This window comes from Gopherus flavomarginatus, chromosome 5 (assembly GCF_025201925.1).
Source record: "Gopherus flavomarginatus isolate rGopFla2 chromosome 5, rGopFla2.mat.asm, whole genome shotgun sequence".
Lineage (NCBI taxonomy): Eukaryota > Metazoa > Chordata > Testudines > Testudinidae > Gopherus > Gopherus flavomarginatus.
In genome coordinates this window covers 35,709,631-35,721,076 of record NC_066621.1, presented here as the reverse complement: position 1 = coordinate 35,721,076, position 11,446 = coordinate 35,709,631, and the positions used below count along the sequence as shown (strand labels likewise).

General features: G+C 54.9%; 1 protein-coding gene across 1 annotated transcript; it reads right to left on the bottom strand.

The window, feature by feature from the left end:
- Nucleotides 1–2,758: 2,758 nt before the first annotated feature.
- Nucleotides 2,759–10,739, bottom strand: LOC127051479 (glycine N-acyltransferase-like protein 3). Its single transcript, XM_050953802.1, has 6 exons — nt 10,662–10,739; nt 9,578–9,685; nt 9,113–9,239; nt 8,619–8,739; nt 6,574–7,026; nt 2,759–2,909 (listed from the first exon to the last, which is right to left on the bottom strand). The coding sequence occupies exons 1-6, from the start codon at nt 10,737–10,739 to the stop codon at nt 2,759–2,761; spliced, it is 1,038 nt and encodes a 345-aa protein (XP_050809759.1).
- Between the last annotated feature and the right edge of the window lie 707 nt (nt 10,740–11,446).

Genomic DNA, 11,446 nt, shown 5'->3' with positions numbered 1-11,446 from the left:
CCCTGTTGACTTGAACATGAGTCTTTGTGGAGAACTACAGCAGTTTCACTGTTATATGAGAGCAAAGTGTAATAAAACAGGAAAAATGAAATTCAGTCACATTGATCTTCATGACACAAAATTGAAAGACGGAATACAATGTGCATTTCCAAATGTAGAGATCGCACTACGTATTTTTCTAACATTGATGATTACTAACTGCTCCGCAGAATGCTCTTTTTCTCAGCTGAAAAGAATAAAAAACCCTCAGAGAAGAACAAAGTGTCAGGACAGTCTTGATTCAATTTCTCTATTGTGTATGGAAGCAGACATGCTTAATCAAGTCAGCTTCAATGAACGTATCCAGAATTTTGCAATCAGAAAATCTAGAAAGAAGCTATTTTAATTTCATCATACATGTAAGTTTTGTGTCATTTCAAAAAATAAAATTTTATTTTACAGTATAGTATTATTTTTATTTTGAATTACATATGGGGGGCACCATAATCTTTTCAGTGGTTAGGGCCTCTAAAGTTCTTAACTTGGCCCTGCACAGATCTGGTCCGCCAGCGTCTGGGTTCAATTCCTGGGCCCCCCAGTCTTTGTCTCCCCCAGGCTCCTGAGAGCCGCACTCTTGGCACTCCTGCCTGGCAGGTCTATTATTCCCATATAGACAACACTCCTTAAGGGGCTCAGCTTGTTGTCTGGGAGTTTTCTGTCTCATGTCTCCTCCTTCCCCCCGCACCGTAGGAGAGAGGGGAGTTCCCTTCCCTAATCGGTGTTTGACCCTCTCCTTGCCCCCTTCTGTTCTCTCAGTTAGGTATCCCTGGTCTCCTTCCTCCAGCTCCCTGTCTCGGCTCCAGGCTTCTCCTGACAGGGGTCCCCAATCACCTCCTAGTAGGACCGAATAGGGCAAGTTCTTTACCAACACTACCCGCTGCCACCAGAAGTGCCCATGGACTTTCAAAGGTACCCAGGCCAGTTGACATCTCAGGTATTCTCATGCATGCACCGTAGGGCTGTGGTTGCCCCTGGAATCACTCAGCAAGGCTTAACTAAACCCTCCAGTACCAGTGAGCGAGTGGAGGCGGAGTCTACCACCCCTTTCCGGGGATCCCCTCCCAGCAACACTGGTACCATAGCCAGGGACTGTCCTCTGCTCTCCTCCGTCCACCAGGCCACCCACAAAAGTCTGCCAGCCCACACTCCATTTGTGGGCAGTCCTGCTTCTTATGGCCCGGATGTCGCCACTGCCAACAGGTCAGCTCTCGACTGCGAGTGAGCCCCGGGTCTGACCCCCTTTTTGAAGCAAGATCCGGTGGGCTTCTTACCTGGCCCCTTTACTGGGCTTCATCACCCGCTTGAGCCCTTCGGCCTCGACATATTCCTCTGTTAGCAGGACAGCCTCTGTCACCTGAGCCAGCTGATGTCTTCGGACCCATACCCTCACCGAGTCCATAACCTCCTCCACAGTTTGGGTGGTAGGCCTCAGCCAATGGGTAGCCCAATGGGTGAGTCTTTGGGCCAGTGCCCTGGGCCGTGAAATTTCAGATTTAAATATCTAGAACCATGAAGTTTACAATTTTAAGAATCCCCTGATATTGACTCAAATGGAGCATGAATTTGGTTCCCACCACACCCTCCCCCTCAAGAAGCTGGTATGTGCTGTTACAGAGAGGTGCTGGAGAGATGGGAGATGTTTCTAGTTCCATGGAGCCCAATGCAGAGCCCTGGATTTTCCTGCCCATCCTGTTGGGCCTCAGCCCTGTCCCATAGAGGTTGCTGGGGAGGGGAAGGTGGTGGCTGGTGCTGGGTCAGGGGGCTCAGGCAGGAGTTGTCCCTGTCTCTGGGGCGTGAATAATGATGGCACAGGCTGGGCTGGCGCTGGAAGCCCTGGCTCTCCTGCAGCCTCTCTATAGGGAGCTTGTCTAGGGCCACATGGCCAAAGATGGGGCAGCCTCGTGCTTGTGTCTGCTTAGCTGTCGTGGTGCTGAGCACCTGCAAGTAGCCACACCTATGGTACTGGGGCAGGATATAGCCATAAGCCATGGCACCAAAGGGGTCTATGAGGCTCCAGCTAACAGGGTGGCTGGTGGTATCCGCACGGTTGGTGGAGGGATAGCTCAGTGGTTTGAGCATTGGTCTGCTAAACCCAGTGTTGTGAGTTCAAACCTTGATGGGCCATTTAGGGATTTGGGGCTTGGTCCTGCTTTGAGCAGGGGGTTGGCCTAGATGATCTACTGAGGTCCCTTCCAATCCTAATAATCTATGATTCTATGATTTAGGCAAACTAGGGTGCTTAATAGCCCTCTCAGGTGAGAAGGTGGAGTGGAGGTGAGCTGGGGCAGGGGTCCCAGGGAGGGCCATCTGCAGTAATGGGGGGGTGCACGGGGAACTGCTCCCTGCCCCAGATTACCTCCACTCTGTCTCCTCTGCTGAGCACACAGCCCCTGCTCTAAGTCTCCTCTAATCAGCGCCGCAAGCCTGAGAGGGTAGGAGAATTAGAACAACGCTAGCGTGCTCAGCGGAGGACAGCTGGTGCGGGCTCTCTGGGCGGGGTTAGCTGCTGTGGCAGGTGGTGTTAGCTTCCATGGAGAGGGACGGTGTAAGCTTCCATGGCAGGGGGGCTCCCCAAGCGGGGTTAGCTGAAGTGGAGGTGGGGCTTTCAAGGGGGAGTAGCTGCTGCGAGGGGGGGGCTCCCTAGGTGCGGGGCGGTTAGCTGGGGGGGTGGTGCAAGGTGAAAGTTTCACCTAGGGCACGAAATTTCCTTGCACTTACCCTAGGCATCCAGGAGGAAGAAGCTGGAGAAGCGACAAATCAGGTTGGCCAGGTACCGCCAGCCCTGCTCAGTCCCCAAAAAGGGCCTCGTCTCGTTCAGCAGGTCGGCGTGGGAGATGTCCAGGGATGACAGCCTAAGGGCAGAGTCCAGCCTAGGGAGCATAAAGAGGCAGGGTAGAGCCAAGGGGAGAGAGGGACAGGCTGGCTCAGGAGGTGGGGAATAGGACATGGGGCCTTTCCCTTCAATGGGTGCTGGCTCCGATCCGACACTGGGGCTGGGGAACTGACTGGCTCAGAGAAGTGAGAAGCATGGGACCTTTCCCTGGTAACACAGGTGGAAGCAGCACTGTGTCATGTCCCTGCTTGGCAGGTCTCAGAGATGGTACCTCGTTCCTCAGGGAAGCTTCTCCCCATTCTCAGAGCATCCCCTGGAGCCAGGCCCTTTGCTCGGGGCCTGAGTGACTGAACCGGCTTTGGAGAGGGAAGATGCCCCTGCCTTCGGGGGGTCCTTGTGGCTCCTGGAGCCACGACATGGGGCAAGTGGCTGGTAGCTGTCTGTGCTCCGCCTGGGCTGCTTGCCAGGGTGCAGGTCTCCAGGGTGCAGGTTGGACAAGTGTTCAGCAGGGCCATCATGTACTGTGGAGCAAGGGAGGCCATTGCCCCTCTAGACCTTGGCTTGCCCTCCCCTCATAGGTCTGTCTGCTCCACTTTTTGCCCCACCAGGCTTTGCAGGATACAGGATCACCTGTAATAGTCAAACACAGCTTTGCTCTTCCTCTCCCCTGAGATTTTCTGAAATTTCACCTCTGGTGTTGGGGAATCAGAAGTCTCACGCACATATACCCTGTGCCTGAGATGTGCAGTGTCTGTAGGGTCCCTGAGCAGCCAGAGAGCAGGCTGTGTGGGCAGTGCCAATCCCAGTGAGATGCAGCCATTGGCCTCACGAGCCCCTGTGCCTGGGGCCTAGATGAGGTGAGGAATAGGGCCAGCCGGCCAGTCTGTGGGTCTTCCAGTGACTCTGCCCACCCCACAGTGCCCACCCCCAGGCAGACACTGACCAGATCTCAAGCATGGTGCTGGGATCCAATGGAGGTAGGTGAAGTAGTTGGATGCCTCCAGCTGCACCCCCTTGGCCCTGGTGATGTCCCTCAAGGCTCATACACGCCATCCTGGAGCCCTGCAGGAGGTGGCGACAGGCCCTGAGCAGTGACAGTCCTGATGGGGAACGTGGCTGTTGGAGGCACAGCTCGGAATGTGGGGAGGAGAGGGGACCAAGCTGACCCACTGGCATGCCGGTCTCGTGAAAGGAAGCCTGCAGCAAGTGAGGCAATCCTTTCCTGAGACCATGGGGCACATGGGAGCAGCCTGGTGGGAATGTGTGGACCTGGAGAATCAGGGTCTGGCAGTGTTGGGGCTGGCTGGAGTTTGGCCCCAGATGGTGGGGGAAACATGAAATGACTGTGGGGCTCAGGAGAAGGCAGCCCCAGACATTGCCGTGGATGCAGAAAGCCTAACCTCAGTTGATCATTCCCACACTGCCCAGAAGGGCCTGGCAGAACTCTGTGTACATGTGTAGAAGTCAGAGTTGTCTGATGCCATCTGCCGTTGGGGACACAGAGCAGAAAGGCTAAAGGAGAACTCCCAGTGGAATGATTGATTTGCCTGCTCCGCCTCCCCACCTCCTCCAAGTCAGCCGGGCCTCTCCCCGGAGGCCCCCTATAGGGAAAAATGGTCCTACTCCTTGTGTCCCACTCCTTGAACCAGCCTGGCCACCTGGGTGCAGCATGGTGGCTGAAGGGGGACGCTTCTGTCTGTCGCTGAGTAAGAACAGCTTTGAACTAGGGTTGTGAATCCTCCATCACTTTGTGCCCAACCAGGTTCCTGCAGTTTACATTCATTGTGGTGCCGTGGATCTGCTGGAGATACGGTTGGGGCGGGGGAGGGAGTCAGATTTGAAGTTGGAAACTCTTTATGGGGCGGCAGCACTGAGGTGGCCCTTTGCCAAAGCAGCAGAGGGTGGCACCAGAAATGAGGGAGCCCTGGGCAGCCCTCCTTTACCCCATGCAAACGAGGCTGAAATCACCAGAGCTGGGTGGGGTGGTGGAGCCTGGGGGCTGGCCCAGCTGGCATTTCTCAAAGAATAGGGCACAGGCCTGTCTGATGCCAGGCTCTGGGACGAGGCCAACAGCTGATAGGAAACCATCAGTGGAGCGTTGCGGAGGAGGAAACCGCTGCTGAAGGGGCATCTGTTCGGTGGTTGTGCGTGGGGAACTGAAACAGAGGACACAGCTAGAGACACTAAGGGGCAGGACTGGCTGTTGACTTATTATTCATAAGTGCAGTGAGGTGAGTTGTTATTGATGAGCTCTCCCCAGGTGGGTGCTCATTTCCTCGTCCCCTCTAACAAAGCTCTTCTTGTTTCACACACTCTCAGTTTGTCTCTTAATGTCACTCCAGGGAAGATATTTAGTGATCCTAGAAATTTGATAGGCTGGCTCCAACTGGTGCTATTGCTTAGCTTTCCAAAGGAAGCCCTAGATATTTGACCTGACATTTGTTGCTGCGGACACGACCCAGCAGACCAGGTTCCGCACCCAGAGCACTTTGGTCTTCTGACCTTCAGTATTTTGACACAAAGCCAACATTTTCTGGGAACAAGCAGAACCTTTTTAGGGAAAATTTCATTTGAAAAGTGGTTTGAAATATGGGAAAATGTTGCATGGCACTAGCTGTAATTCTACCTTCCCCCTCACTCACGTGGTCCCAGCCCTGCCAGGGAGTGCTGTCCCAAAGGGGAAATACTCAAAGTTGTCTTCAACAATCAGTTTAATCACAGCTGGGATCACAAAGCCCAAAACGCTTCCTACTATCAGTCAACGTCTGTGGGCAGAGTTAAAGGGATTTGGGTGTTGTGGCTGTGTGGTGCTGAATTTAACACATCTGGATTGTTTTTGGGTGTGACCTCAGGCCGGGAGTCCTTAGGGATGGTAAAGTTTGGTTTGAGGATAATCAACATCGCAGGAGGTATTTAACTCTTGAGTTACTGAGTCAGACTGGCCCTTGAGGGAGTCCTTTGCAGGGAAACACTCTCGGGCTGGTTAGTATCAATGCAGAACAGCCAGATCCATCATGGGTTAGAAGCATCATGGGTTAAAGCACGCTGTGCTCAAGGAGATGTTGCTGAATGGGGACCTATTTCCCAGCCCCTTCCACCCCACTTAAAGCGGCTCCAACTTGTATTGTCCATGAGATGGAAAAAAGAGCTGATGAGAGCAGGGTAGAACAGCAAGAGACATGACAAGCCCCAAGGAAGTGAGGGAGAAAGAGATCTAGGGAAGATGTCTCTGGCAGGGGATGGGGAGGCTGACACACTGCCTGTGGAAGAGTTAGAGATGCAATACGCTGAGCAGAATGTCCCAGGGAAAGCAAGGGAGGAGGAGCACAGCAGATGCAGGAGGCAGGTGAGCATGTAGCTAGATTGGGTGAAAGATCATTGAGCCGTTGCTGGAGTGTCTGGAAGAGGAACTGGGATGAGGCAGTGCAGGGAAGTGGGATGAGGGTGCTGTGTGTATGGGTCAGGGGTGGTAGGGTCCATCAAGGAGGGCAGGTTATGGGCCCTGGAGATTAGGACAGAACCTCTAAAGGTGCTTATAGGGCTGTGGGGGAGAGCAAGGCCTGTGGGGCTGGGGGTAGTAGGCCCCATGTGAGGCAGGACTTGGGAGATTTTACTGATTCCACTTGGCCAACAATGATCCCCAGACTCCCTTACACCCCCTCTCTTGTCAGGTCCCCTGGCCTGTTGGGCTGGGGACTCACGCGGGGGCTGTGCCTGGTGCTGGCCTGGGGGTTAATGTGGGGGCTTTCCCCGGGACTGGGTTGTGAAGAATGAAGTACCACAGGTTGGGCAAGCGCTGGAAGCCCTGACTCTCCTGCAACCTCTGCATGGGGTAGTTCTCTACATCCACATAGCCGTAGCTGGGATAGCCTAGAGCATGCAACCGCTTGGCTAACAAATTAGTCAGCATCACCATGTAGCTGCGCCGCCGGTGCTCATGCAGAGTGTAGGCAGGCCCCATGGCACCAAATGGGTATGAAGCGATCCAGCTGACCGGGTGGCCAGCAGCATCCAGCAGGCAGATACTGGGGAAGTGGCGGATCAGGGTGGCCAGGTACTTCCTGCTTTTCTCGTTCCCCCCAAAGCTCCATTTCTCATTCAGCAGGTCAGCGTGGGAGACATCCAGGGACGAGAGCCTCATGGCCGGGTCCAGCCTACGGGGGGCAGAAAGCAGCAGAGCAAAGCCCCAAAGGTCAGTGATGAGAGTGGCACCTCGGAATCATGAGATGGCCCTAAGACCATGAGGTTTGTTAAAACTATGACACTGTGATTGCTGGTCTCCCTTGAGAGCTGAACTCCCCTGCCCTCAACCCCTGGACGTGACATGATCAGTACTGTCAACACTCCCAGATATATTATGGTGATGTGGGCCTCACTGCAGAATCTCCTATCCCCATATCTGCCCGTCTGTTGCCCAGCAAATCATTCTGCCCCATCAGTTCTGCCCTCACAGAGGCACCCATCAATTCTGTCTCCAGCCCTGCCCACCCTAGCCCCTCCCAGCTTCCCCTCTGCACCTCCTGGTGTTCTTTCATGCCTCCCAGCCCTGTGGGGGCTACAGCAGGTTCCCCTCTGCCCTTCCCAGGCTGAGTGTCCCAGGGATGGGGTGAACAGGGAGACCACGCTGTCCCATTGCTCACAAGAGGGGTGGGGGACCAGGGAGTGGAACCACCCTGAGATGCTGAACAAATTCTGCTTCCTCTTCCCACAATCCGTCCCATGAGAAGGTGTCATGTTACCTCAGGGAGAGGGAGGGGCAGGGACCTCTTACTTCAGCAGCTCTGATTGGCTGCTCTTCTCCCAGCAGGGTGTGTGGGAGGGGCAGTCAATCAGACAGGGCTACCCCCCCAACCCTGGCAGGGTGCGATTCCCATCAAGATCATTGTAAGATGAGCTCCAGACCTGGCCAAACTTGTGCGACTCAGAAGAGGGGGATAACAGATCCAAGTGGAGGGGTGAGGAAGCTGCCTTGCTTGGGGGATGGGAAATAGGACACGAGGCCTTTTCCCCTTACCCATATGGTGGCAAGGCTGCCTAATATCTCGTCTCATTAGAACTGAGTGTCTCATTCCCCTTCCTGATAGAGATCCCCCATCCCTAAAGTGCCCCAGGGTATCTGCCCCTTCCTGGGTCCTGGATGAGAATCCGAGATCTGCACAGGCTGTGGACAGGGAAGGCTCCTCTCTATCCTGGGCAAGGTGAGATGTGGTGCAGGGATGGGGGGAGCACGGTCTGTCACTGCCCAAGCCCTGCCAGGGCTGGCTGGCTGAAGGAGTACCTGGTCCCCAGGGGCCATTTCCATCAGGGTTTTCTGGCACAGGCTGGGGGCCCTGTGCAGGAGCTGAAGAGAGATACCCCTCCCCATGGCTGGCCCCACACGAATCTGGCTATGCTCCCCAGTCACTGCAGGGTCCCTGAAGGAGGTTGGTCTCAGTGCCAATCCCACTGAGATTCTGCTGGTGGCAACAGTACCCCTGTGCCCTAGGCCCTGCATAAGGAATAGTCGGCCAGATCTTTGGCATCCCAGTTAGGGTGATCAGGTGTCCCGATTTTATAGGGACAGCCTTCATATTTCGGACTTTGTCTTATATAGGTGACTATTACCCCCCACCCTCATCACAATTTTTCATGCTTGCTGTCTGATCACCTTAATCCCAGTGCCATGCTGGCCAATGCCCCCACTTCTTAGGCTGCCTTATCCCTACCACATCCCCTGTGGGGCCCTGTGACACAGGCAGACACTGACTGGATCTCAGGCATGGAGCTCGGATCTGGGTGAAGACAGGTGAAGTGGCGCAACACCTCCAGCTCGATCCCCTTAGCTTCAGCAAAGTCCTTGCAGGCTTCGTACACTCCATCCTGGAGCCCTACAGGGGGCAGAGATGGGCCATGAGCAGTGGGGAAAGGGACTGAATGGTGGTGACAAAAGGCCCCTTTTGTGTGGGGAGCCCAGCCTGACACACAGGTCAGGAGGGGCAGGAGTTGGAGCTTCCAAACCCCCAGCCCCCGCCCTCGGGGAAGAGGGCGTGATCAGGTGAGCTGACCCCAGCCCAGCACTGTCAAGGGGGTAACCTATATGTTCCTGCCCTGCACAGGGTTCCTGGGAGCAGCCTTGCAGCCCGAGGGAAGCAGAGGGCTTTGGGACTGGTTTTGTAGGGTGGGATCCTACGTTTGGCCCAGACAGGACATATATGTTCAGTTGCTGTGAGCCTCTCCCAGATGCTTTGGGGCACAAGTTACCAAAGATGCGGAAGCTCTGTCCCCAGTTGACAGCACCTGCACTGGTCAACAGAGCCCGGTAGGCACCTAGGTCCCGGTAGTACACTGTGTATGTGTTGGTGTACAAATCAGAGTCATCCAATGCCACCTGTTGGGGGAGACATACAGCCAAGATGGGAGAATTCCCAGTGGAATGACTGATCTGCCTGCCCCATCTCCCCTGAGCCAGCCTGGTCTCCCCTGAGCCAGGCTGGTCCCCCCTAGAGGGGAAGGGCTGCGTCTCCCATTCCCAGCCCCCAAGCCAGCTTGGCTCAACCCCGTTGGCCCCTGAAGTGGAAGGGCCCAGAATCCCAGTCCGTTTCCTCCCTGAGCCAATCTGGCCCCCCATCCTGGAGTCCCCTAGAGAGAAAAGGCCTCGGGTTCCATTCTACATCCTCCTGGGCCATCCAGGTCCCCAGGTGCAGCGCAGTGACAGAGGGGCTTCACCTCTCTCCGCGGCCGGGTGAGGATGACTTTGAACTCGGGCCATGAATCCACCAGCACCTCCTGCGCAGCCGGGTTCCCCCGGTTTATGGTCATTACAGTGCCATAGACCTGCCAGAGACATGGAGGTGTTGGGGTCAGAGCTGGATGGGAGGCAGCAATTCCCGCTCCCACAACTCTGTTTGGAGCCACCCAGTATTTATTCGGGGGTTTCAGCATCTCGTGATCTTCTGCACATTAGGTGGGTTTTTGCCCTTCTCCAGCATGGTCTCCCTCTCCCATCCCTGCCAATGGGGCTGACACTAGATCCTTCCTTTAGTTAAAATGGCCACCACCTCACAATGATTTCAGGGGGCTGAGGCCTGAGGGGGGAAGATGGGTGCCCCAGGCTATGGGTACCAGAGATGGCGGGCAGGGGAATGTGAGTGGCAGTAAGGAGAGGCGAATGGGGAGCGAGTGTGGGATATAGGGGATGCTAAGGGTTGGGGTGAGGGACAGGGAGGGGGCAGGGATATGGAGGGGAGAGATATGGGGAAGAGAGTATGAGGGACGAGGCAGGTCCTGTCTCTAACCACCACCCCAGGATTACTCTCCTGATTTAGGGGTCTGACTCCTCATTTGTGGGTCCTGGCCTGGTATCGCAGGGGAGACCCTGAGTGCGGAGGAGGGGCGACTAAGGGGCTGGTGACCCCCACACACACTTGAGCCTTGTGAGGACATGGAATTATAGAGGGAGCCAGAGCTACCCAGGCCTTTGCTCAGCTGGCACGGAGCCTGCCTGTGCTATAACTGTTTGATATGGAGCCAATCTGCCCTGTGACTAGCTGGGGAGGTCCTGCCGGCTACACTGGGTGAGCAGCAGGAATTTGCTGGATTTGGAGTTTGGGAGACAGGTGATGTGAGTGGGGAAGGGGCAGCTCGGAGAGCAGCCAGCACCTGAGTTGAGGGGCCTGCCCCCCCAGCTAGCCTTTGACCCAGGGGTTATGTCTTGCCCCAAGCCAGCCCAATCTCATCATCCCATCACTCTAGGGAGAGAGAACTTTCTGCCCTGCTCCCATCCCTGGGAAAAAAGATCGGTCCTTGTCACCAGCAATGTATCAGGCAAGCTCCTCCGTAGTGTCCCCTCCAGCAGCCGCAGCTTGGAGGAGCAGTTCAGGATCAGCATCTCTGGAGTGGATGGGCCCTTGGTAGATTCCAGCAGGGGTGGCACAGGGGATACCTTTGTGGAAGAGACCCATCAGTTCCCTGTGACCTTCCCCCAGCTGCCCCCCCCCCCACCAGCCCTGCCAAAATAACAAATGCTGTGGGTAGACCTACAATAACAAACCACTCTGGTTACAACACCTGTACCCACCAGAGACCCTACAATAACCACCCCAATGGTTATATTCTCAGTGCAGCATTTCCTGTGGATTTTCCTCTCCTCCTAAGTAACAACACTTTCTTGCTGTTAATGTTTAAGGTTTCAATCTAAAAATTACTTTTGATGAGAATTTGCACAAGTGGTGCTTGGATGTTCCCAGAGCTCAAGGAGTGGCAGGTCAGTACCTCAGCTGAGTCTTATTTCTCTTGTAAGGGGCAACAAATCTTCACAACATTTGCTAAACTGTGTTTGTGGGACCCTACAAAAACATACCAGTCTGGGTGCTTCTCCCTTACTCATCATAGACTCTACAATAGAATCATTGAATCATACAATATCAGGGTTGGAAGGGACCTCAGGAGGTCATCTAGTCCAACCCCCTGCTCAGAGCAGGACCAGTCCCCAACTAAATCATCCCAGCCAGCGCTTTGTCAAGCCTGACCTTAAAAATCTCTAAGGAAGGAGATTCCACCACCTCTCTAGGTAACCCATTCAAGTGCTTCACCTCC